Source organism: Cygnus olor, chromosome 1 (assembly GCF_009769625.2).
Source record: "Cygnus olor isolate bCygOlo1 chromosome 1, bCygOlo1.pri.v2, whole genome shotgun sequence".
NCBI classification, from domain to species: domain Eukaryota; kingdom Metazoa; phylum Chordata; class Aves; order Anseriformes; family Anatidae; genus Cygnus; species Cygnus olor.
In genome coordinates this window covers 199,885,556-199,912,790 of record NC_049169.1, presented here as the reverse complement: position 1 = coordinate 199,912,790, position 27,235 = coordinate 199,885,556, and the positions used below count along the sequence as shown (strand labels likewise).

General features: G+C 38.4%; 1 protein-coding gene across 3 annotated transcripts; it reads left to right on the top strand.

Moving 5' to 3' along the window:
• Positions 1–32: 32 nt before the first annotated feature.
• On the top strand, positions 33–27,165 carry LOC121063644 (putative N-acetylated-alpha-linked acidic dipeptidase). Of its 3 annotated transcripts, none has more exons than XM_040544277.1 (19): positions 33–202; positions 1,144–1,252; positions 3,947–4,133; positions 4,931–5,032; positions 8,038–8,163; positions 9,377–9,563; positions 10,397–10,490; positions 11,730–11,828; positions 12,940–13,025; positions 14,079–14,198; positions 15,545–15,627; positions 15,867–15,930; positions 16,476–16,543; positions 18,513–18,604; positions 19,394–19,484; positions 20,309–20,573; positions 21,782–21,863; positions 24,449–24,541; positions 25,546–27,165. In XM_040544277.1, exons 1-19 carry the CDS (start codon positions 85–87, stop codon positions 25,733–25,735), a joined length of 2,256 nt encoding a protein of 751 aa, XP_040400211.1. In that variant the 5' UTR covers positions 33–84; the 3' UTR covers positions 25,736–27,165. The 3 variants fall into 3 exon arrangements, 2 of the variants coding, with proteins under 2 accessions (XP_040400211.1, XP_040400212.1); XR_005816120.1 differs by having other exon boundaries at positions 38–202; positions 20,309–20,419; positions 25,546–25,673; XM_040544278.1 differs by lacking the exons at positions 18,513–18,604; positions 19,394–19,484 and having other exon boundaries at positions 38–202.
• The last annotated feature ends 70 nt before the right edge of the window (positions 27,166–27,235 follow it).

Genomic DNA, 27,235 nt, shown 5'->3' with positions numbered 1-27,235 from the left:
AAGGCGCCGCGGGGCGGGCCAGCGGCGGGACTTCGGCCGGCGGGGCGGCCGCTGCGGGGCGAGGCGGGGAGCGGCTCCGGAGCGATGTGGACGGCCCTCGGCACCCTCTCGGAGCCCCCCGGTCCCAGGGCAGCCAGCGGCCGCTTCTGGGCTGCCACCCTGGGAGCAGCGGTGGGGCTCTTCCTCCTCGGGTTCCTCATCGGTACAGTGCGGACTCACCCGCCGCGGGTCGGGAGGCTCTCCCGGCCGTCCGCGGAGCTTCCAGCCGGGGGAGAGGGCTCGGTGCCGGGCTGAGGAGCGGCCGGATGGGGGGGAAGGTTTGGGAGGGCTTCCAGAGCCCGGGGGCTCCGTGCCCGAGGTGAATCCGTAGCCGGCCGAGCCGCCATCTGCCCAGCAGGAGCGGCTGTCTTCCGTCCAGAGTGCCTTTTTGGCTAGTTATTGTATAATTTCATTTTAAATACGGTAGTTAGGCAAGAGAAATGGTTTTTGTAGCGTGGGGTTAGTTGTAGTTGGGGTTGGTGGAAACGTCCTGACTGAGTGGTGCCAGCCTGTTGCCTGCTCTGCTCTGCTCCCCGCCGTGTCCCCGATGTGCCACCTGTGTAATGGCTGCTGCGTTTGCACTGAACACGTACAGTCCCCAGCTTAAAAACAGATGTCAAAAACTTCCTAGACAGGTGTTTCTCTCATCACTTACTCTGATAACGCCGCTACAGTAAGGGAACGATTCCAGAAAAAGAGCCAGAGAATGAAAAAGTAGTTACAGGACATCTGTTCCTCACAAAGGGTCTCTGTTTCTGTGTGTTTTTGTAAAGCTGCTGCCTTTCAGAGGTGACTGACAGCATGATGTTCTGGTGCTCAAGGAAGATAGATAGGATTCCTCAGCATCTACAGTAAAATGACTGTGATGAATAGATATAATACAGTATTTTATTCCCCTCAATATGTGCCTAGGTAATACATTGTCTCACTGTGGTGTGGGACTGCCACTGACATTACCAGGTTGTGGCTGCTTGACTGTGCTATGATAAAAAACAGCTGTAAAATATGCAGTGAAATACTTGTGGTGATACTGAAGAAAAATTATGTGTGTCATGAGGATATTGCTCTGGTGTTTTTACTGTTGTATTTTGCTGTGTTGTGTAGGCTGGTTTGCAAAACCTGTAGAAGAGAAGACATCTTCGAGTCCTCATGGGGAGGTGAAGGCGGCATTTATGGCTGAAATGAAGGCTGAAAACATCAAGCAGTTTCTTTTGTAAGCAGTGTGTAGGCTTATCGGTAAAAAGAAAAAAACAAGCAGGAACCAGCTCATGGATATCACCAGACAGAGCATGGTGTACAGGTTTTTTGGCCATAGGTTTAATCATGTTTTCCAGTGAGCTGAGTGCAGTCCATCTCAGCTTCTTCCAGTCTTATTTGTGTTGAGAACACCTGAGTTGTTGTCAGTAATCTCAATACTTAAAGTAATTAAAAATGGCCAAGTTCTTGTTCAGCCTTTGGTGAATGCTTGTACAGTGATGTAGAGGTTGACCCCTTCTCTTACGTGTGGCCTGTTTCAGCCTACAGTAATGTTTACCTCACATTGTTTTTTATGGAAAAAATGTTTATTTTGAATTAGGCTGTATGACTAAACTTAAGTTGGGAGAGATTCAATGGAAAATAGTGGGCCACATCAACATAGAAGAAAATCATACAAGTATTTGAGTTTGCAGTTCTTCCTACAGATTAGAACTTCATACCTTATTGTTATTCTCCCTTCTGACTTTCTGACCAAATTTATATGTTAATCTAATTATCAATCATCATTCTGACCATGTATTCATTTTCATGAAGCAAGATAGGTTTCCAAGCTTTCACCCTCTGCACGGTGAATAGCTAGAACATTCATAGTAGATACAGGTTAGTCATCTAAGTACATTAAGCTGTTGATAATAAAACAAACACCTTTTAAGCTGTAGGGTCTTTTTAAGACCATGTTTTCCCCAATAATTTATTAATCTCATCTATCTTCTAGTAATTAAATTAGGTGATTTTAACACTGCTCTGTTTCTTTTATTACATCTTAAGAGCAAAGCTGTTCATTTGTTCCTGAAAATTCAAATAATGAAAGATGGCAATACAGATCTTTTAAAAATATGCAGTAGTTTAATTACTGTAATTAATTTCTTAATTTATGTAGTTAGGAAGCTTTACAAGGAAGTTGGTACACTATTATTGGTTTATTGTAGGGATCTTGTAAACAGATTGTCTATTAGGGGACTGAAGCATTTGTTAAAATGAATGGTTTTAGGTGTAGACAATAGAACTGGGTGTGCTGTTTATTCCCAGCCTGGTTAAATAGCAGAGTTCTTTCTTTCTGCAAAACCAAATTACTAGAAAAAAACATTTTCCGTTTATAGATTGTGGCAACCCCACACATTTCATTTTAAGTGCACTTGCCACAAACTTTTGCAAATAAGTTAGCTGGAAAGTACATTCTCTTTACTACATAATAGACACGTACTGGACTATACAAACATTGAACACCAAATACTTAAGATTTTTTTCAGTTGTCAACCTGTGTTTTGGCTTCTACAATGTCAACTGTTGCTAAAGAACTCTGTAAAAGGAACTTTCTGCCCTCAAAGCTCCCTGTCTCTATGCTAACAGTAAACATTGTATTGCATTTGCTGACATGCAGCCAGTTCTGTGGTGAAATACAGCAGATCCTTTGTCACTACTCAGAACTACCCGTGCAGGCAGTCAACAGCTTAGAACAGGAAATGAAGAAAAACACAATATTCAGTTAAATGGGAATATAATACAGGAGAATGTTATTGCATAACTCAAATTGTAATAAAAACCTGAGACTTAAATAGTCTTAAAGAAAACAGCCATTGGCTCTTTAAAAATAACCATGGTGTTGGTTCAGTATGTTATCCAGAAAACGGTGCCTTCAGAGTACCAGGGACTTCTCTAGTATAGTGTTGATACGAGCTGTTGACATTATCAGAAGAACATGGCAGCATTTGGTACAAAAAGCATAGTATATATAGCATAGTGTATAGTTCTTTTGAAGTAAATGCTTTATTTGCTGGTTTTAGTAATGCTCACTGGAACGCAAGAAGGAAAATTTTTCCCAACCTTATACCTCTTTCTTATCCAAGAACCTGTTTCCTTCATCAACAGCAGCTGGTGTGACACGTGCTTCTGTGTCATGTTGGTGGCATGGTCATATGACAGGATGAGAACACGATGACAAACCTCATTCAGCTGGGAAATTCTTCAGCTCAGTTCACCACTGGGCCTGCTCAGTGATCTGAGCAAATTTTCTTTTTTCATGTAGTGGATTGCTCACCACTCATGGTATCTTTCACTGTTACTGAATCCGGATGTCTCTGAAGTCACAAGGTGCTGAGTTTTTCTGTTCCTTGTTTGTAAGCCACTGTGAACTCTTATTTGCCAACAAGACACGCTCAGAGTGAACTTTTAGATAAATCAGTATTTATGCCAAAATTAATTAAAATAGTGGAATCGAAGGAGAATATCCAGCTAATTAAATGCAGGGATCAGAGTAATTACGCACATTTCTAAATTGAATACCTGGAGGTAATTATACTTGATTCTTTTATCGCTTCACAAGGAAGGTCAGTCTCCTTCTGCACAGAAGTGTTTGGCCCAGGGTTGCCCAGAAGACAAGGAATAAACCAAGGACAAGACCCCACAGCTGATGTCATTATGCCATTCTCGCTAAGCCACACTGCTAGCAAGATGTAAACACCTGTGACAAACTGAAACCCTTTGCCTCAAGTTATGTGTAAGATAAATAGATACATAAATTCAGAAGAGTCTGGGTCTTAATTTAGTTTCGGTATGGTCTTATCTGGGGGTTTCTTTCCAGCTAGGCTAAAAAGGGTTTTGATTACATTCTGCGACGCCTGATCCTGACCAATTGCTTCTTTTTCTCTAGCAATTTTACACAGCTTCCTCACCTCGCAGGAACAAAGGAGAATCTGCATCTGGCACAGCAAGTCCAAGCTGAGTGGAAGGCGTTTGGTTTGGATTCTGTTCAGTTGGTTCATTACGATGTCTTGCTCTCTTACCCTGATGAAACTAAGCCCAACTACATCTCAGTAATTGATGAGTATGGAAATGAGGTACAGAAAACATGTGTTTTTGCAACCAGGGGAAAAAACACCTTCCTATACCTGGGAAGACTGGGAGGGAAAGCCATCCTCTGCTCTGTTCATGGTATTGCACCTGATCAAAAGCTCACAGAAATCAGTGGTTACGGTTTATTTATTTTTTTTCCCTAAATTTGTATCTTTATTTCTTCAGCTGTATGCTAAGAATACTAATAATTATCCTACTTCATGCAGCATACTGACATACATGGATGAAAGGAGAATTATTTATTAGAATTACTTTATGTAATTCAATTGTTTTAAAATTGTTCTTTTATTAAGAAAGAGGAAATCGACCATGGTCAGCATCGTTATTTGTATTGATTCATTATACAGTATTGATGATTGTGCTAGATTCAGTTTCTTGAAGATTATAGAGTTTATGCCTTGAGACTGACAGAAATAAAATCAGTTCATTACAGAGCAGCTCTAGTGTTCATAGAAGCTCTGGGGATGAGCAGAATGCACGATTTTTTTTATTGTTATGATCTAACCTTCTGTTACGTGCTATATTGAGACCACTTTAGAGTAACCTGTGTTCATTTAAATGAGATTATCTGCAAAGAGTGGAGATGGGATTTGTGAGATCACACGTTGAACCTGCATATGGAAAGTGATGCCCAGTGCTTGTTAAAGTTTTGGTCACACCTCATTCTGAGTTATAAAACTAGTGTCCTTTAAATTGTAAATGTCTGTGAAATGTGCCTATGTAGACAGTACTTCTTTTTCATGTTGACTGTTTTACATTTTTGTTTCTTCTTTCCCAATAGATTTTCAACACATCATTATCAGAGCCTCCTCCGCCAGGGTATGAGACTGTTACAGATGTGGTGCCACCCTACAGTGCATTTTCAGCCCAAGGAGTGCCTGAGGTAAAATAACATAGTAAAAGAAACAGAGATAACAGAAATAGGAAATGGAAATAGACAAAGATGGAATACTGTAACATAGTGTAGAGTAGCATTGAATGGAGTAGAGTAATCTGAAATTCCTGGATCTTAGGCTTTATTTGTTCAGAACCTGACATATCACCGTTGGGAAAGATGAGCTAGCTCTGATGTCTATGATTTTTTTTTCTCTAGTTGGAGTTAAAATTGGACTGTTCTGCCTTGTTCTGAAAAAATGTGGAAAGAAATCTTTAAAGTTGACAGCTGCTTTAAGGTTTTCCTGATTATTCTGTGAATACACACCATTGTTTTCCATTTTGGTGAACAAATAGGACTCTTATATTTATGTAGCCAGATGAAAAAAATGATTTTCAAAATCCTGCTTTCCAAAGGCTCACACACAGGTATAACTGTGCAAGTTTACGGTGAGCTTGAAAATGGCCTTTGCTAGCACTTCTAGCTGGTGGAAATAGTTGTTACTGTGATCTGAGCTTAACACTAATCCTTTCTATCTTGTACAGATGGTACCAGCTGACGAGCTTTCTTTTATATAGCTGGCCTGTGTAACAGGATTTTTCTATCCTATGAACATTAGTGGATTCAATTAGTAATTTATAAGAATAGAAATTATTTTTTGTTTGCAGTATCTTTCCTGCCTATACATAGGATAATGTAGGTTGGCAGGGCCCTCTGGAGATCATCTGGTCCAAGCTCTGCTATAAAGTTGGATGTGACTTTGAAACCTGATAGCAATGCCTTTAGTCATCATACAGCCCAGTATTAAATTCTTATACTTTCTGAAGTTTGTTAATAAGCTGTGCAAGTCCAGAAGACAAAAGATATCCTGGATTCGTTTGCCTCAGATACTCAAAGGAAGCTGGAGAACCAGACGGATAGACTCTCCCTTAGGATATGAGAGCTTTGAGCATTTCAAGAATTGCTGTGGGAATTTTGGAACGTAATATAAGGTCAAATTCATGGATTCTGACTTTGTATCTTAACATAATACCCCAAAAAAAGACAGAATAACTTCACTGCTTTATTTGGTTTCTTGAGAGCTACGGTAATTGATGTGATATGAGAAATAGTAAAAACAAGTTTAAAAAGCTGCAGCTTCCTTCTTTGGAAAATGATTTTATTTTAATTAAATGTGAGAACATTGCTTCTGAAAGAAACAATACCTAAAAGACAGATTATCTTTTCAGAATACATTGCTTATGTTTCCCTTAATGCGTAGTACTTTGACAAAAGCTCCAGGTACCTAGCTAGTGCAGTTAGCAATAATGTTCTTTGGTGAGCACTTGTCTGCATCTATACTGCGAATAGCATAGGAGGGAGCATGTACATAGCTCAGCAGTGGGAATGCTCCATGGGTTTGGGGCTCTTCTGAGTTTTCCCGGATCTGTTTCTGTACTTTGTCAAAAGCCATTCTATTAAACAGATCTAAGCTGTGGAGAGAGAGATTTGGAACTTGCCAAGTGCATTCATCAGTCTTAGGTTTTCTTTGTGCTCACAAATTTTGCAAACAATTCCTGCATAAAGGTCCAAATTCAATGAAGGGAGAAGGCTGTACAGTACCTGCGTGCCAGGGTAACTGCGGTCTTATGAGTAGGACACTTTCCTGGAAAGTGGGAGAAATGGATCAAAGTTCTTCATACTGAGAGACCAGGAGCTCAGCTCTCGTATTTTCTGAGCGAGTGCTCTAATCAGGGAGTTGAGGAAATACCATTGGGCACCATTACAGTTTCCTGCAGTTGCTCTTTAAAAATAAGTGGTAGTGACTGTGTTTTGAAGGTTAAATACTGCCACAGTAGGATAGTAGCTACTTGCCACTTAGAGTGAGACCCTGCAGAGATGTAGAAATAGCTGCTACTCATTTCTGATTCTCAGTAAATGGTAGATGGAATATATCCTGGTCTCAGATACAAATTGTCATAATGCATTTTTGTGCTGTGTGATGTATTTCTATTAGATCCCAATAAACAGTCAGAGGAAAAGAAAAAAAAAACTTTGAGCAGAAGTGTCTTTTAATAGATTTTTTTAGCAAAAAACATACAAAGTGGTGAAGTCACATTCTTAAACAGCAGTATGAGTTTCTCTTCCTTCCTTCCTTTTTAAGTGACTGCAGAAGTACCCCCATCTAGGTAACGATGATCACAGATAAGATGTGTGCTTGAGACCTCTAACTAAGCTGAAAGAGACCAGACAAGGCATTTCATGAGTCCACACTACATACTCATAGCTTGTATTTTGTAATATTTTTAAGGGGAGGCTCTACAAACTTGAGGGATTTTATCACATTACTAGGAAATTAAATTGTTGCAGTGCTCCGTTGAGACATTGATACCATTGGTGTAGTTCTTAGTCCTTTTAATGAAAGTTAAAGATGAAGAATTTTCAGAAATGTTAAATGAATTTCTTTAGGGAAGCCTGATCTACTGTGCAATGTATCAAAGAATGACAGAATCTCCAAATAAGTACCTTTGAATGTAGTTTCAGAAATTGACAGAGATTAAACAATACAGTAGAAGTTCCAGGTGACTGACAATCAAAATAAATACGTTACACATGAATAAAGTATTCGTGACTGTGTTTCAAACATGTTATACAATAGTTGGTGTGTGATTCTAGTGCATAGGATGCAATTACTATTTACTGTGATGTCTGGATCCAAAATACCTCTGGCTGTCCAAGACTGCTTACAGCTTAAACAGACTATGAAGAGAAGTAAGGGCCATCCTCTGAGCATTTAATCTCAGTTTCTGATTCAGTCATATATTATATTCTCCGTAGAGGCTGAGGTCACACAGCTTTTGATGGTATGAGTCTATTAGGCGTCACTTACCTGTCTAATTGTCTTAGGATCAAAGAAGAATTCATGCAAGAGCCTGTTGTGGAGCCCATTGTTCCCAGCTTATTCTCTTCCTAGATCACACCTTCCTGATACGTTCATTGACATTCTTGTTTCAAATTCTGCCCCTTTCTATCAGGGTGACTTAGTCTACGTGAATTACGGCCGCACAGAGGACTTCTTTAAGCTAGAACGTGAAATGGGAATTAACTGTACAGGAAAGATTGTTATTGCCAGATATGGGAAGATCTTCAGAGGAAATAAGGTAATGGCTCTATGTAAGAATGTTACTTGTGCTGTCCTTTGGTTGATTTCAAGAGACTGGAACTCGTTGCTTAGGTCTTCTGGAGCCTTTAGTGCAACTGAGTTTTCCATAGAGGTGCATTCAAAGTTGATTCTTCATTAGGAAATACAAAATACTTATTTGATGTGTATATAATACATCTAAAGATAAATGTAATTAAGTTGGAAAATGTTAAATATTTTAGTAATTATCTGCATACTATATTTTTTTCCAAAATGTAACTAATAAGCCTGCGTTATACACTCTGTGAACTAAACTGTTCTTTCGTATTGGTTCAGATATACTTTAAGATATCTGTGTTGTGGTTGTTGATAGTGGTTTCTGTACACTAGGCAGAGGCAGATCTACATGGAGGTTATTTTAAATTCTGTATTCATTAATTCCATGTCCCTATCACTTGAACATTTTTAAATTACAATTTTCTGCAGATTTCCACGGCCTGACAGGAAAGGACATAACCACGTGCATACTTCAGGTGCACACTCAAGTTATTTCCTGAAAAGGGTTGTAAAGAGACAGTCTATTGTAAGCGTATTTGGCTCTTGTATGAAAAATAATTTGACCATAACTTGGGCAGGGCTATATTTTGAATTTCTTGATTACTTCAGTGTCAAACACTGAATCTCTTCATTGGAATGCCAAATCTTAATGAACACTGTTGACTGATCTTCTGCAAGCTTTAAGTGGATAACTTACTGCTTTACATATATGCCATTTTCACCAGTGAAAAGTGACATTTGACTCTTACTCTGGATCAGGTAATAATTTCGCTAAATTTTTAAAGGTTACCACTCTTCAAGATACTATCTGAATTGAAGAGACTAAAGAAGGTATCACTGTCTATGAATCATTTATTAAAATGAAATACAAACACATCAGAGTTACTAGTATCTAGAGGGAGGGGCAGTTGTTCTTTGGTTTGGAAGTGAATTGCCCTCATTGACACAAAAGAGTTGATACCTGATATCTATATATGTACAATAATAATACATATCTGTATATGTATTTTCAGGAAATTTTATGATATGAGACAATTATGGGACCTTTACTTAGCCCAAGCTGTGTAAAAGGCCTTGAGCTATAATCACTGTAATTTTTAATACTTTCTTTTGCCCCTTGAACATTTGTGTCAAACTGTAAAGGTCTGGATAGGAACCAGAGATGTGCTTTGCAGGTGAGGAATGCTGAATTGGCAGGTGCCAAGGGAGTTATTCTGTATTCAGACCCTGCTGACTACTGTGCCCCAGGAGTAGATCCCTATCCAAACGGCTGGAACCTTCCAGGCGGCGGAGCCCAGCGTGGAAATGTGTTAAACCTGAATGGAGCTGGGGACCCTCTGACACCAGGCTATCCTGCGAAAGGTGAGATATCTGTACCCTGGACCATCAAGTACTTTCTAAACTGGTGCTGGAAGTTATTGTGGCACTAGAAATTCATCTGTTTTCTGTACAGTTGCAAAGAAAAAAGCTAGAGTTGGTGATCTTACAGATGAATCCCTGTCTGCCCCCTCAATAAGGGTTCCTGTGAATGCTGTAGGGTATAGGGAGGGGAGTACAGTGCTGTAGGGAGTATGAGGAAACTCCATTCTTTTCTATACCTGCTAGAGAAATGGTTTCTAAACGTCAATGGTTGTACACTGTGAAAACTAATATCCTGGTTTGTAGAAAAAAAACATCATTTGTATTTTAGCTGTGTCCAAACAAAACCCGGATCTCATTTTGTTCACAAAAATCAGCAAAACAGAATACTAGTAGCCTAGTATATAAAATTATGTCTACATCTCTCTAGAAAATGCTTTAGTTCCCAGCTCAGTGTTCCAAGCATCAGGATATGGGGTCCCTTTTTGTTCTTGTAGTTTCTCTCTGGCTTTTTCTGAAGTTCCTTCAATGGAGAGAAAGACTTCTATCCAAAACCATTTCAGTGCAAAAAAAAAACCCCACTAACTAAGAAATAATTTTAAAATTTCCAGGCCGTTCTGAATACATAATTGTAGATGCTGTGGGAGATTTTTTTTTATTGTGTCTCTGAAAATGTGTTGATGAAGCATAAAGAAGGAAGTCACTGAGGAAATGTCAGCCCAACTTCTAGTGAATTGAAATGATTATCCCTGACTCTTATGTTAAGACTGTGCTGTAAATTGTACAGCCACCTTCTGGAAGTTATAAACATGGAAATACCTGTCTTCTGCTTTCAGAATACACCTACCGATTAGACAAAGCCAGTGGTGTAGGTCTCCCAAAAATTCCAGTTCATCCCATTGGCTATTATGATGCTGAGTCATTACTGCGGTAAGTATTTGGGAGACATGAGGAATTTTAAACAGACTGTTTAGTGAAAGTGTTAAGAGTATTTGAAAAGAAAGGGAAAAGACTTTTTCACTTCGCTTCTAGTATAGTTGTTGAAACAGTATGTTTGTACTTAGGTTCTGTGTAGCAAGTGGACGTTCTGTTACCTATTACTGTATATCAGATACGTGCAAAGGGATTTAGAAAGGGTCCTTTGTAACACATCAAGTATGAACTGCAGTTATAACAATTAGCAATCAAGCATACTGAAGTTATAATATAACTCTCAGTTTGAGTAAAGGCAAGGATTTGTGGAGCTGCCATGGTACCTGCCTTGTGAAAAAGACCAAAAATAAAATCATTCATTTATCCAGGTAGATTCTTACCATGCATCTTTTATGGGACATTATCTGCACTTTGTTGTCAGTTCTATGAAGCTTTCTTTCATCTTTTGTATTATGTTGCATAAATATGAAATGATGCTAGCAAACCAATATAACAATACTGGAAAAAAGGGAGTGTCACAGGAGATTTAGCAGACATATATGTTTCACTACTTTATATACTAAGTATGCAGGTGACATGAAGACAGGCTCCCAGCTTTCCAGAGGATGGTATTAAAATTCATAATTATCTTACCAAACCAAATAAATTGAAAAAACTAAGATACAATTGAGTTAGCAGGTGCAGCGTCGTCCTTGTATATTCACCTTGGAACAAGAAAAGATGACTTGAACTCATTATATTTCTTCAATTTTAGACATCTTAAATCACATCAACTCTGTCTATGGTAACATACTAAAGAATGTCTAGAGGCAGGCACTGAAAGACAGCTGCCTGTCCTGTTAAACTGTTAGAATGGCCCAAATAACTCACTCCTGAATAAACTGTAAATGCAGTTCAAGACAGTAGAAAGATCCATGGGCTGTTTTCAAGAGGCAGTTTGCTTGCAAAACCCTTGCAAAAACCTTTCCAGGATAGCTATAGACCGTTCCAAGCTGACCTCAATGTGCAGGAGAATTCCTCTATGTTATTTACTAATATTAATGTAGCTAAAAATACAGATTAATCCCTGTGAAAGCTTATAGTACAAAATGTTTAAGACAGTGACCCATCACTGTGGTCTACATTTGTATGGGACTTAACAAAATTAGCAAAATGTGGTTCCTGGTTCCTCATTTGTCTTTGGTGTTCTTGTAAGATGACTATAACTAATACTCTTTTTTTTTTTTTTCATAATAGGAATATGGGAGGATCTGCACCACCACATAGTAGCTGGAAAGGAAATTTGAATGTGTCTTACAACGTTGGTCCTGGTTTCACATCAAATTATTCTACAAGGTCAGTTTTGTTTCATAAGGAACTGAGAGATCAGAGAAATACAGGTAGAGAATTTGATGAAAAGTAGAATAGTTGGGGTTATTTGCATCATTCCTTTGATTCTGACCATTTTCTGGGATGAAATGCTCTCAGTGCAAAGCTGCAGCAGATTTTCATCTAATTGGGTGGATATGACCGAATTGCTTTAGTTTCAAGCTAATCTTGAGCCAGGTTCACTTGGAAAACATCTGGCTTTTCAAACAAACTATTTAATTTGAATGGTTAGTTTTTAGAGAACTGAATTTGTGTCTTTTAAATTCATGCGGGTCCAGCTTTTGATTTTACCCATTGCCGTATCTAAAACATTATAAACTACATGCTGAGTTTTCCAGAAAGAAATGCTTTAAGTGCAATGTCATTTTTATTGCTTTAGATTTGTATTTAAACTGATTTAGTAATTACAGTTTAGGATTAAGTCCAGGTATTTCACTATTGGCTGCACTGTTTTGTTGACTTCAATATGAAACATTTGACCTTTTCTCTCTGTCTTAGTCAAACCATGTGAAAAATTCTTCCTGAAAAAAAAAATTAAAAAAAGGCAACCCTTGAGGATGAGTTGTTGCACCTTCAACTGTGTTGTGGATAAACAAAGTCTCTGACACAGCTCAGGCTGTCTGATTTTTGTGGTGTCTGAGGTGTCACATCAGTATGATCACATTGACTGTGTTGGAGTTGGTTCTGATTTATACCAACCTCTAGATTCGATTCAGCTATTTACCTTTTTAATATTATATGGTTTTCATTTTTCTTTCACTCTATCAAATTTAAGAACTAGCTCCTAGCCAAAAATAAAAAGAAAAAAGAATTTGGACCTCTTGAAATCGTTATCCATATAAATCCTACTGACATCACACATTTCAAGAGCCAAATGCTGTTTGTTCTCAATAGCACAAGTATAAATCTGAAAAAAAAAATTACACTGAAATATTTTCAGATTGACTTTGGTTTAACAGTGGGTAAATTTAGCTGAAATCCTTTCATTACACTTTATATTGTACAGTTTTTAAAGGTGTTGATGTTTTAATATCTAATCTGATGGATATTCTGTTTGGATTTTCTTCCAATGCACTAGAAAGGTGAAAATGCACATTCATAGCAACAACAAAGTAACAAGGATTTACAATGTGATTGGTACCATCAGAGGCACAGTGGAACCAGGTAAAATCGTTTGTCTTCAGTGTAATGTGAGTGTGCAATGACTTCTACCCACACTTCAGCATTAGGGGAAATGAGGAAGATAATTTTCTCTGAAATATTGGACCGTGTGATCCTTTGTGTTGAAATATTTACTGCAGCAGATTTCCTATGTCTTGGAGTATGTCAGCACTTTCACTATACATGCTGATTTTTCAAGGGGAAGTCATACGCTAGACAGAAAAATTTTGCTTCAGGCAGGTAATTTTGCAACTGAAAGAATATTCTTAAGTGGATATTTTTCCCTACTGATGGAGAAACAGTATTATCAATCATATGAGTTCAAAAACAAATGGAAATGGGGTATAATAGTACAAGTCCGGAAAGATTTTGCATTCCATCTGAACACATCATTTCCACCACTATTAATTTATTGCCTGTCTTACAGTCTCCTGTAGCCAGTGAGATCTTTACACTATAAAATAACAGATATATAGACATCCCTAGAATGTTAATAGCATTTCATCTGTAACTGCAGCACTTCTCTGTTGCCTGAAACAAAATTGTTAACCATATTGTGGTATCACGTAGATCTAGTCTGACTTAGATCATATTAATCACATTTCCATCATGATTGTAGGCATTCCTTTTTGTGATTGGTAATATATATACCCGGAGAAATACACACTTTAATGTTGTGAGTTGCCATGCTGTACAAAAATGATTAGTTGGTCAACTTCACCATGAAACACAGTATTGTAAAATGTGAAAAAACGGTTCTGTCTTCAGAGGAAAGCCACAATATTTCTAATAGTAGAAGTAGCATTGTGGAATTTAGGAGATTTTATGTATATGGGATTGAATTACTGTGCTTGACAAGTTTTTTTAACACTTGCTGAAAATGCAGAAAAATGTCTTTGGAGATTTAAAATGTCTTTTGCTTTTCCATTAAATGTATGATAAACTAGTAAGCTTTGTTACCTGATGCTTACACATTTACATGGAAAACTAAAAATTACTTCCAACTAACAGCACTATGGATTTTTTTTTTCTAAGTAGACTTCCGTATTTCTCTAGACAGATACGTTATCCTAGGAGGCCACCGTGACTCGTGGGTGTTTGGTGGTATTGATCCTCAGAGTGGAGCAGCTGTGGTTCATGAGATTGTGAGGAGCTTTGGAAAACTGAAAAAGGAAGGTAAATGTAATGAAAGACGAAAGCACACTAAAACCACGGCTGTCAACAGTGCCCATTGATATGGCTGGGATTGCAGCATGTGCTTAAAAGTAAATGTGTATCTCTCTGATCTCTCAGATAAGCACACTGCTCTGCAGCTGTTAACTAGTTCCAGTTACAACCCATCAGTATTTCTGAATTATTTCTACTCAAGAGAAAATACATCTGAAAGAAAACAAAACACAGAGTGGAAGATGTGAGAATAAAATAAATGAGACGTTCAGATACAAGTGATTGCTGTGTATTTGATGCTGATCATACCGGATGTTTCAGTGGTCCTACAAAACTGATACCATGGTGGTCTTACCAACAACTTCAGCAGGGCAGCATCGGGAGTCTTCTCATCGCTTGACTCTAGTTTGGAGAAAGACTCAAGAATGAATAAAGTCTGTGCAATGCAAAGAATGAGCTGTGCAAGCATAGTATAGGAAGTAATGGTTAAAAATACCTCAAGCATAGTTACATTACAATAGGAAAAGAATGTCAACTGTACCAAATTTCTGCTGTTGTCAGAGCAAATGCTGTTACCCTCCCTGACATCCCATGGAAATAAGCTTTGACACAACTCAAATACTGTGCTATAGGAACTTTCTTTGCCTACCCACTGTGCTTAAAACCTATTAGTATTCAGTTTTCTTCCCATTCCCTTGAAGTTATTGTATGTCAGGGGAATCAAGGGAAACTCTCCTTAGAATGCAAGTTGAAAATAAATTAAAAAAAAAAAAAGTTGAAAGGTAGCAAAGACTGAAAGGTTCTAGTAGCCTCAAACTTTGGGCAGAGACACAGAGGCAAGGCAATAGAGCCTGTGCCATTTGCCCTGGGTTTAAATGCAGAACTTCAAGAGAAAGATCTTTGCTTTGAAGGTTACAAGGAATTCTGTAGGTATTGAAATCTGGTATTTGGGAAACAGGTCAAAGAAATTCAGTAATAGATATGAAAATTTGCTAAACACACTTTTCTGAAAAAGTAGACATCATTTTAAAATGTGCACTAAGTTGAATTGAGCAAAAAGAAAAACTTTCTTTCAAGCATTTATGCGCATGCACATTCTTTTTTCTTGTTCAGAGTTAAATTTTAGAAATTTTTGTTGAGAGAAGAGCAAGGATACATTTTTATCATCATATTGAAGCAATAGATTGCTAAAAAAAATTAGCAAGGCATTATTAGATCAGTAAGGAAGTTTTTAAAGTTCCTTAAACACACCTGTTTTTCCACAAATCGGGATGAAAGATGACACACACACACACCCCAAGTGACACAAGCTGTCTTTATTTCTGTAACACACTTTTCATGGTCTTTTATTGCAGGATGGAGGCCAAGGAGAACAGTGATATTTGCAAGCTGGGATGCAGAGGAATTTGGCTTGTTAGGATCGACAGAATGGGCTGAGGTAAACTGACAGCGTTAAAAGAGAGATTTTCACAGTGGCAGATCTTTGAGAAATCTGTGCCAGAAAGCAGCACTCCCTCTTTCCCTTGCTCTCTCTTTGTTGCACTTAGGAACTACCAGGGCTCATTGCAGTAGGTTATATGATGTCTTTCCCAGAAACAGCTGTTAGTTCTGGGGGTGGGAAAATCGTTCTGGGAGAAAAAGTTCATCAACATTTTCTTTCTCTTTTCCTCCTCATAGGAAAATGCCAAACTATTGCAAGCACGCGGAGTAGCTTATATCAATGCAGATTCCTCTATTGAAGGTATATTGTTTCGATATGTGTTTTCTAGTGGTGATGGTATATACAGGTGACCAGGAGGCAGTTTAACTTGGAGATCTTTGAAAGCTCCAACATGATAATGTTGTTGCCTTAGTCCAGGAGTAGATAACGAAAGAAACTGTCCCAGAATCATAAGGTATCCTTCAGGTATTCCTGTTGCTTCAGGGAAGATGTTCTTTACAGCAGCTGAACTAGTTGGGAAATCATGGGGAGGGACAAGTGTTGTGCCTCTGTCAGCAGTTTTATAGCAACTCTTGAGTCTGCATCCGCTCTCATAATGTATGTAATCAACATAGGGACATAGGAAAAGCTCTGAGAGTTGCTTCAAAAGGTGGGCTGTAATTCATCCTAATTAATACAAATGCATTAACTAGATCACAGGAGGAGAACCCTTATGCAGGGAGAATCAGCTTGTTCCTTGTAGCGTGTGTAACTCTCTAGTCCCTTTCTTAATAACAAATAATGGCACAAAGCTTCAGCTGAGTTGAACTTGCTTCTTCGTACAAATAATTTTTCCTATTTTTCAGGAAACTACACACTAAGAGTGGATTGCACGCCACTGATGTACAGACTAGTGTACAGTGTGACCAAAGAGGTAATATTGCTTGAATTTTTTAGCCAGAATGTTCAGTACTCACTCACTGGCTGGGGCTCTGTGCATAAAATATGATGTCAGGTGTTGCTTTCTTTTCTAACTGCAGTCACACTCTTTAAGTCAACAGCTTTTTTCCCAGGAGTGGCAAAGGGATTTCAAATGTATACCTTTAAATTATTGGCTATTCATGATTTTTTCTCTCTTCCTGTGAAAGTTCTCCTTCTGAGAACAGAGAAATAAAGAAATTCCATGAGCCAGGGAACAAGGACAAGCACAAATGTGGCTGCCCAGTCCAACAGCTCAGGTTCCCCTGGTAGTGGAAGAGTCTGTCTGTCTCCCTTTAGGCAGGGGAAGACGTTAGGGTTGCTAAAGTGTTGTTTGTAACATGATGTGACAGGTTGGGTCAATGTGCTCATCTTCCCTGGATCCTGTTAGGTACACATTGGCTCTGCCCATGATGCTCTCACACATATTTATGTGGTTCATAAAATTAAAAGGTGGGGACCTTTCTCGGGAAGTAGCATCTCCATCTTATACGTAAGATGTTCCTTGCTTTGAGAGTGGGTCTTAGAGGCTGATACTAAGGGCTTTTTATTTGTTTCTTTTCTGTTCAGCTGCATCAAAGCATGAGCATTTATTTCATCTTCTGTGTGTTTTATATATATACATGTAATATGCATTTAACTGCTATATGTATTCTGTGAATTTACTGCATCTGTCGTCATCTGCTGTGTCGGCTTAACCCATTTGCCTTTTCCAAGGTCAATACTTTGTTATCTCTTGGGAGCTGACATTAGTCTGCAATAAAAGTAAGGGAAGGGTAGTAACTCAGTATAATAATTTTCTGGCAATTGCAAGACAACAAATAAAATTTAACTGTTAAAATTAGATGCCCATTTCTGTCTAGAACTGCAGAAGAGCTGATCACCTGCAGTTCCCATGGTAACTTGTGCTAAATGCGGGTGTTCAGAACTGTCAGAAAATCAGGTCATTAGAGTCTCAGTTTGGACACCAAGAGCTATCATTAAAATGTTGACCTAAATACCAGTAAACATGGTTGCATAACCTTCCCAGAGCTGGGAAACAGCAACAAAGGCTGATGAATGCGTGTTATTACACTCGCTGGGTAGCTGATGTTTGAAGGGAATGCTAATCAGGAAGGAGGTCCTGTGTAACCCCATCCAAAATGAATCTGTAGCAAAAAGCATTAACGCTGTTCTGTAAACAATCAGCTCTGTGACCAGATAGCCCAATATGCTTTATTTTGACTGTTATTTTTGAGAAATTCTTAGAAACACATAAAAAATTAAATATAGTTATTGACAATTCTTAATAAAGACAATAAAACCTTAACTTCCAATCAATAAAAAAGATAAATACACAGTGTTTATTTTGCTCAATAATCTGTGAAGTACTCTGAAAATAGCAATAGGAATGATCTTGATAATGATGATGACTTGTATAACTCTGTAGCACCTATGATGATAGAAGCACCTTCTACTGTACGCTTTGTCCTTCTAAGGTCACTACTGCATCCATGGAAATAATTTTTGTGAGCTAAAACAAGGATGAAGCAATTTTGAGTTAACCCAAGACAGAATTGTTTGAAATTTCCTGCCAAACTGAAACAGGAAGTTTTTTTAATGATTTTTATGTTGAATATTTAGATTATATGACTGAAAATCTCATAAAGAAATACCAGAGTGTAAATATTGATTTGAAATGTTTTGCTTTTCTTCTGTTCTTTTTTCCATCTAAAAAGTTGCCTATTTTTAGCAAATAAATATTCCTTTGAAAAATGCTATTCATATAAAAGGTTAAAGTGAAAATGCAGAAGGGCTGAGGGACTTAAGAGTGTTACTTACTCATTTCCCTAGGCCATAGCCAAGTGATGGCAGGTTGTAGTTTTGTTGATTGGTAACATTTAAAATTGTACCCTTCGTCTTCTTTTACAATGCATGTTTTCTAGATACCAAGTCCTGATGAGGGGTTTGAAGGAAAATCTCTCTATGAGAGCTGGTATAAAAAAAATCCATCAAGAGAATATAAAGAGGTTCCCAGGTCAGTGACAAAAGAAAATCAAAACTTTGCTGAAACTTATTGTAAAGTGTGGGTTTTTAAAAATATATATACACTTGAAAAACTGAGCACTTGTAAGAAAGTATTTTCAGCTGGTATAGATTTCAGAATTTTGTTGATTGCAGCTCGTACAGTGTTGTACAACATTTTTGTGAACTTGCTGTTGTAGCACGAACAAGAGTCTTCGTGTATGAAAAGTAAAATGTTGATTTAGTTTATAGAGATTTAGACAAGTAAGGGTGGTGTGCACAAGCCAGTGGCAGAAGTACAAGATGGTAACACAGACCTACCCTTGCACTTGTTTCCAGTCTCCTGGGAGGCCTCTGAGTTTGGCTGAGGAATATACCAGGCAGGTTCTTAACGACACTCTCCTTCAAAATTATCAGGGTTCCTTTACTGAATCTCGTGTATGGGGTTGTGCTGGTACTGTTCTGTTTTCTCTGAGCTTAGAGCCTGCGGTAGTGGAAGTTTAACAGGAGTTCATTGGGTCTTTCTTCTCAATGATTAAAGACAGTGAGTTAAATTCTCCCCTTGAGTGTTTGATTTCTCTCCAATGACTCTGCCCCTGTGAGAATACAGTTGTTGGTAGGAGGTACGTGCAATGCTGGAGTCCAGGCAATTCACAGTGTATTGACAGAAGGAGCGTGCTAGGGAAAGACTGTGTAGTGACTGTGACTGGAGAATAAATAGCTATCACAGTACTTAGGAACAAACTAAAAAATGTATTTTGGGTATTGTCACTCAAGGCGTTTTCCTCTTTCTTGTTAAAAGAATAAATAAATTGGGTTCTGGCAATGACTTTGAAGTCTTTTTTCAACGTCTTGGCATCGCTTCAGGCAGAGCACGTTACAGTAAAAACTGGGTAAGTCTGTGTCTTTGTAATTACATCTCCCATGTAACTGCCTGAATAATATCAACTGTGTAATTGAGCCATTCAGTCTGTCAGCTTTTTGGAGTCAGCTTAGTGTGTCAGAGTGTTCATTAGTGTGTTCATTACTAGAACTCTGTGCTACTACAACACAAATATTTAATAAATAGGAATGGTCAGCTCGGTGTCAATCAGACAAGAGCAGAAGGAGACCTTTGTTTAGAGTAATTGGATGTGCTCAGAATTCCCTATGGCTGATGAAGGCATGAGTGGCTTCTGATGACTTGTGAATGAATTGGGATGGCTTACAAAGCTTTAAATTCAAAAATGGTTCATGTTTTGTGAAGAGTATAAGTTTGACTCTGGAGCATGCTGTAAAATGAGACCAACTGAGAAACATTCAAGGAACTATCTATTAAATGTGATCTTTTCCTCTGAAAAGACATAGCCAAAGACATAAACAGAAATGGCAGTTGAGATCCAAGCAATGAGAGGAACGGCAACCTTAACTTAATTTAGCCTACTAACAGTTATGTGTCTGTTATTAGCTACCTTCTTAAGGACCTATACCTGGTTAGTGTCTCTGAGTGACCATCTCATCATAGGTTGATGTCTAGGAGAGCCACCACTAAACAGTTCTTCTCATTTGATTGTATGTAGTGGCTACAGAGGATTCCAACCCTAATGATTCTGTGATTCATGTGACCTGAACATTTAACTTTACAGTGCCTTGAATCCCACAGCGAAGGTTTCAAGCAAACCTAAAGTATCCACCACTGTCAGAAATTAATGGTTTTGTTTGGTTTTGTTTGTTTCAGAGTGTAGAAAAGTATAGCAGCTATCCAGTTTACCACAGTGTCTATGAGACCTATGAAATTGTGGAGAGGTTTTATGATCCCACTTTCAAGAATCATCTGACAGTAGCTCAGGTACGGGGAGGGCTGGTGTTTGAGTTGGCCAACTCTGTTGTGCTTCCTTTTGACTGCAGAGATTACGCATCAGCTGTGAGCAACTATGCTCATATCATCTATAATATGTCAAGAAATCATGAAGAGCAACTGGCAACATACAACGTATCCTTTGGTACGTACAGTCTGTAATCACATTCCTCTGTTAGTGCTAGCAGTGCCCTATCTTAATGTATAAGCCTTGGTCAGGACTTGGTATTTGCCTTGTGACGTACAAATGGTAAATAATACAAGAGCCACACCCTAAAATAATTTGAAATGTGACTGTTTTTTCCAATAGTGTGCCATTGCCCTACCATGTAGAGCTAACAGTTCCCATCACGTTCTTTTACCTGTGCATGGTTCATCAGTGTTGCTGGCAAGATACCTTTGTCGTGGTCCCTACAAAAATACTGCTTTGTGGCTTATAGTGCTGAACAATTCTGTGTTCAATGGTGATCGTAGGATACTTGTGATTAGAAGGGGTCTCAGGAGGTCTCTAGGTCAACCTGTCCAAGGCAGGGTCAGCTCTGGGATCAGACTAGGTTGCTCAGAGCTTTGTCCTGTCTGGTTTTGAAGACCTCTAAGGACAGAGACTGCACAACCTCCCTGGACAGCAGTGCTTACATGTGCTTAGGGTGAAAAAGTTTCTCCTTATATCCAGTCAGAACCTCTGTTACCTGAGTTTATGGGCACATGATGGCAACTTTAAGCATCATGAGTAGTTTGAGGGTTTGTTCAGGCAGGAGTGGTTCATCCCCATGCTACGGTAGGGATCTTGTGCTGGCACATGGAATTTTGTTTCAGGTAGGAGAGATTCACAATGCATCTGCTGGCTGAGAAGCATTCATTTTATGGGCAACATTATACACTGTTCTGTTTAGGATTGGACTGCTAACGACATATGGTAGATGTGCCTATGCACGCTCGCTTTCTTTCTCTCTCTCCCTCCCTCCTTCCCTCACACTCACTCAAAACTCCTTTTGTATGGCAGGACATAGCAGTAAAGCACAGGTTGTTGGGCTCTATAAAACTGCACAGCTACCTGAACAGTCTGGTTCTGGCAATCCATGCTCTAGTTTTTGGTACTTCTGTACATTCTTCAAGTATCAAATATTAAACAATGTTCACAAAAATACTGATTTCTATTGTCTCCAAGGCAAGTTTTCACACAGAATTACATAGTTTTTAATGTAGGAATATGGGGTTACTTGACTTTTGTTCAGTGAAAATGATCAGATCACAATCACAGTGAAAGATAAGCAGTTTTAATTTGAAGAATTTGATTTGTTGAATGGTTCGTTCAGAATTTAAAGTTAAGTGCTTCCTTTTTGCTCCCACCAGATGCTCTGTTTTCAGCTGTGAAGAATTTTACAGAAGTGGCTTCTAACTTTCATGACAGACTGCAGCACATAGATATCAATAAGTAAGTTTTTTCTTCCAGCCAAATCTATGTAGTCCTCTGGGCTCAGAGGGCATTGTCTTCACTTGCATTTAGTCCCCTGAATAACCTTGAAGTCCTTATGGATTCTTGTCTTTAAGGATCTCGTTACTCTAGGAAACAAACTATAGAACTGTTGAACTAGTAAACATCAGAGGCACTGCAGAGCCTGGGAATCTAGCTATTTTAGCTTTGAAAAGTGTCCAAGCTAATGAGTGTCAATTCTGCTCAGGAGCAGCACCAGGATGTGACAAGACTATTGGTTAGCATGAGCAGAGCCAGCTCAGGTGTGTCACTTCCTCCAAGTACAGACACATCCTGGGACTGTGTCACTGGATTATCATTAAATAACTAATGATGACTTGTAGTCTTCATTTGCCAGCACTCTAGTTTTCAAGTTACTGATACTACTTAATGAAAAAAAACAAACATCTGTACCATGCTTGTAGTCATGGCAAGCTTTTTGACAGGTTTTCCAAAAATTCTGTATAGCACCTATGCCATAATTTGCACTTGAATTAATTAATTCTTTGTAGGCCACACCCAGAATTAGAAACTATGCTTCCTTCTGTATATACATATGTGTACGTTGCATTTATTGGGAAGAATCTAATTTAGCTGTATGCATGCCCTTATGGACGACAAAATGAGAATAAAAGCCATCCTTTTAATGGCAGCAACTTTCAAGATAAGTAAATTAACAATTATCTCATATGCAAAATACTACATTTACGGCATATGGTACATATGATATTTATGTGAGCTTTATATTTTTTCTAGAGCATTTACACTTCATCGTGTTACTAGAAAAACACTAATTTGGATGAGCAGAAAAATTGTCTTTTAAGTTAGAACACAATTAGTTTCCTGTTTTATGCTCCATTTACAAATCATAACTTCTGTCCCTACTATGTCAGATCTTTTCTGTTTTATTGTGATTTTGTAACTTCTGTCAGTTATCACAGCTTACATACTTATTTACCATGTAAATTTCAATTTGTTTTTCTGAATCACAAAAGTGTATCAATAAACATAGTAGAAGTTTCAAAATACATATAAGAAAACACTTTACTGTTAACCTTTGTGATCCAGTGTGGAAAATAACATGTCCTGCAGAATTCTACAGCACATTAGCAGTTGATAAAGTTCAGTTCAAAATAATTTCATTGATGGAGGGCCTAAAGCTAAGCATTAATTCAGCTAACCTGATTCAGTTTCCATTTACACCCATGTAAACTTGAAGCATTTTCATTCACAGTAGTAGAATTACTCCAGACTTACAGTGATATAAATTTTACCACTTTTTCTTGGTGAGTGCTTTTCACAGAATCATCTAGGTTGGAAGAGACCTCCAAGATCACCCAGTCCAACCTCTGACCTAACACTAACAAGTCCTCCACTAAACCATATCACTGAGCTCTACATCTAAACGTCTTTTAAAGACCTCCAGGGATGGTGACTCAACCACTTCCCTGGGCAACCCATTCCAATGCCTAACAACCCTTTCAGTAAAGAAGTTCTTCCTAATAGCCAACCTAAACCTCCCCTGGCGCAACTTGAGCCCATTCCCCCTCGTCCTGTCACCAGGCACGTGGGAGAATAGACCAACCCCCACCTCGCTACAGCCTCCTTTAAGGTACCTGTAGAGAGCGATAAGGTTGCCCCTGAGCCTCCTCTTCTCCAGGCTGAACAACCCCAGCTCCCTCAGCCGCTCCTCGTAAGACTTGTTCTCCAGACCCCTCACCAGCTTCGTTGCCCTTCTCTGGACTCTCTTGAGCACCTCCATGTCCTTCTTGTAGCGAGGGGCCCAAAACTGAACACAGTACTCGAGGTGCGGCCTCACCAGAGCCGAGTACAGGGGGACAATCACTTCCCTAGCCCTGCTGGCCACACTGTGTCTTATGCAAGTCTACAGTAAGTTACTTCAGATGTAAACTACCAAACCCACGTATAGTCAGTATATTCTTCTTCACAGTTCTTGTATTAAGCATCAGTAGTATGCCCAGAGCTATTCAAAGCACACAGAAACAGATGGTCTCTGCTGAAGGGAATTTACAATCTGCTATCAGGCAAACACAGTTCTTGGATGACTCAAAAGATGATTCTAACATCACAAGTTTCCTGTTTCTCAGATGTTGTAGTTTTACATATAGAAATAAATGTGATTTAATTGAAGTAATTTGCTGCTCGCTGGCTTTGTAGAAAATGGGGTTTTGTACAAAAGAAGAGAATGGTTTGTCCAAGCATCCTAATGAAAAGGAAGTACAGGAATAAAGTGCAGCATGAGAGAAAATACCTGAAAGGCTTTCTTCTTTTACCGTATTTCTTGGCCTTTACGAAAAGCTTTAAGAGACTTTCATGTTATAAGCCAGGCTGTCTCACAGTATAGAGCAGCATAATTCTCTTGTGCAGGTTAGCTGTCATGCTCTGTCTGCTGTGGGCTACACTTGAAATTCAGCGTTGTAGATGTACTGTCCTTCATAAATCCACAGCTGTATCCTTTATGGCACAGAAGGAAAGTGGGCCAAACACTCTGTAGCTAACGTGTTCTTCTCTTGTTTTGCTTTTAGCCTACTTGCTGTCAGATCATTAAATGATCAGCTCATGTTTCTAGAAAGGGCTTTCATTGATCCACTTGGATTACCTGGAAGGCCATTTTATAGGTAAGAAAGGCTTATTTTTTACATTATGGCTGAAGAACTGTATGAAAATTCCTTTATGATTTATAGGTCTCTAGATGGAATTGTAATGGTTTTATTCAACGTAGTAAAATTAGACTAAATAGGACAAATAAGATTGAAAAGCAAAAACAACGTTAGGGAAAACTTCAGTGAGATACTCTGTACAGAGTAGGAGTACTATTTTAAGCCTATTCTGATCAGTAAACCCATTTCCATTGATTTCAGTGGGCTTCTAAACAGATCAAAAAGTTCATCTGTTGTCTCAGTTCAAGTCATTTCACTGGTAAAGGAAGTTGGGATTCAAAGTGAAATAGGGTATACCTGAAACATCTAAAATTTGACCTGCCATAGCAGAACAGCCATGCTAGAAAATACACTGTAGAGGGCAGTACTCCAACAGCCGTGAAGTGAATTCACTAGTTCTCTCTTCCAGTTCAAGAAATAAATCTTGTTTGAGAGGCAGAATAGTTGAGTCAAGCCTAGCTTGTTGGTCATTCCTACCACTCTGTATTCAGATCAGTCATCTTTCTACTAAAAAGTTCCACTAAAAATTAAGTGTAGAAAGAGAATGTAAGATCTACAGTCCTTATATCTCTCATGACTTCTGGTTAAAAATCTGTTGAGAACAGTCAAAAGCCTTAAAGCATGCCTGTATCTGTCAAAGACTGTGTACATCTGTGAGAAAAGGTGCTGGCTTGCTTATTATTATTTTTTAATCTTTCCCTTTCATCTAAAAAAAAGGAAAGAAGAATGCTTTAGGCAACTCTATCTCAAGTCTTAGCTACAAAGTTCTTGTATTCACATGGAATAATGTAGCTCATTTTATTTTCTTGCTTAACAGACTATAGGCACTATTGCTGCAATGATACTATTTATTTACCCCTTCAGTGTCAAAAATTTTAGATTTGTATAGAAAACAATATTTTATTTTCCTAATACACTATATTATTGTGTTTTGCTTTTTTTCCCCCTCAACTTCCCTACAGACATGTTATCTTCGCTCCAAGCAGCCATAACAAGTATGCAGGAGAATCATTCCCAGGGATCTATGATGCCATGTTTGACATTAAAAACAAACCCTATCAACGTGAAGCCTGGGAAGAAGTGAAGAGGCAAATTTCCATTGCTGCCTTCACTGTACAGGCAGCAGCAGGAACACTGAAGGAAGTAGCTTAAATATCAACAACATAATCATCAACGAAGACTACAGATAACAGCTTGCAGAAGACTCAAAACAGGAACTTCTAAAACACTAAGAGGATTATTAGAAAGAACACAAAACCCAGATAGTCTTGTTCTTTGCAAATAATATAACCAAGTGCAATGCATTTAGCAGTGTTAAGGTAAAGTAATCCATTCTGAGAGCTCAGGCTTTAGATAACTTCTGAAGTGAGAGTCTACATTTAAAAAAAAACACTATTTTTCTCTGTTTCATATTTCAAGAATTGATAACCACTGGATTTATTTTCAGAGCTGTGAATTTTGCCTGCTTGATTAATTTCTATAGTAATCCTCACAGTGCATTAGGAAAACAAAAGACATTTCATGTTTTTATCAGTTTCTATCTTTGTTGTCGACTTTCTATTTTTTACCTTGGAATTGCATAACATATACAAGATAACCTTTTCAGCTCTCGTGAAGATTCACATATGAAGATGGGAAAACTGTCACATGCTGCGTGAGGAATATATCATGATCTTAACAAGTTCGGGGCTGCCAGCCCAAAATACTCATCTATGATCCTCTTTATATGCAGAGTCTTTCAGCTGTTTGCAAATAGAGTTGAGCAAGAAACCTTCTAGTCACCAGAGTGAAAACAAGGCAAAGCATCTTGTCAGACTATTATGATCTCACAAAACATGTCTTTCAAGATGAAGACTTATTTTTATTCTCTTATCCCAAACGTACTTGTGCTAATTCTTGGCCATAACAAGGCATTTTTAATATGAAAACAATTAGCAAGGAAAATTCATCGTGTCCTTAATTTGAAAGGATACCAAATTATTAACATCTTCATGGAATCTGTATTTCTGATTTTGGCATGCAGCTTACTCTTACAACAAACTGCTCAAAAGAGTACAATGGGACAATGTCATCAGACAGAAGACTCAGAAAATCAGGTCAATTCATCTGACAGTCTGCCACTGGAGGATTTAATAAGCTCTTGCATGGCAAATATTTTTGTGTAATATAATTTGCCATTTCAGCTCAGACTTCCACCATTTCTTAGAAGACTGAGCCATGATCTGGTGGATTTCAGTGTTGTGATAGATTTGGGATTTTCCATAAAACCCTAATTTATTCATAGATATTTCTGACCTAACCACAGCATGGGTTCATTTAATTAGGGGTCTTTTTGGCAATAGCTGGCAGGTAATATACAATGGCAGGGCCTAGGACCTCACAAAATATTAAGCTACATATATATGTATAAAAATATGTATCTGTGGTTTGTTCCCTAAGCACTACAGGTAATAGGACATAGGGACAGAAGCTCTCTCCTCTTGACTCCGTGCCTCAGAACAGAGCGAAGGTACAGGTTGGCTGGTGCAGAGTGTCATGGATAAGATTTAAACTGTCTAAAGAATCACTGCCAAAGTTAGTAGCAAAAATGGTTTATTGAAATAAAATACTGTAAAAATGAGGCTTAACAAAGTCCAATGGCAAGGTTCAACT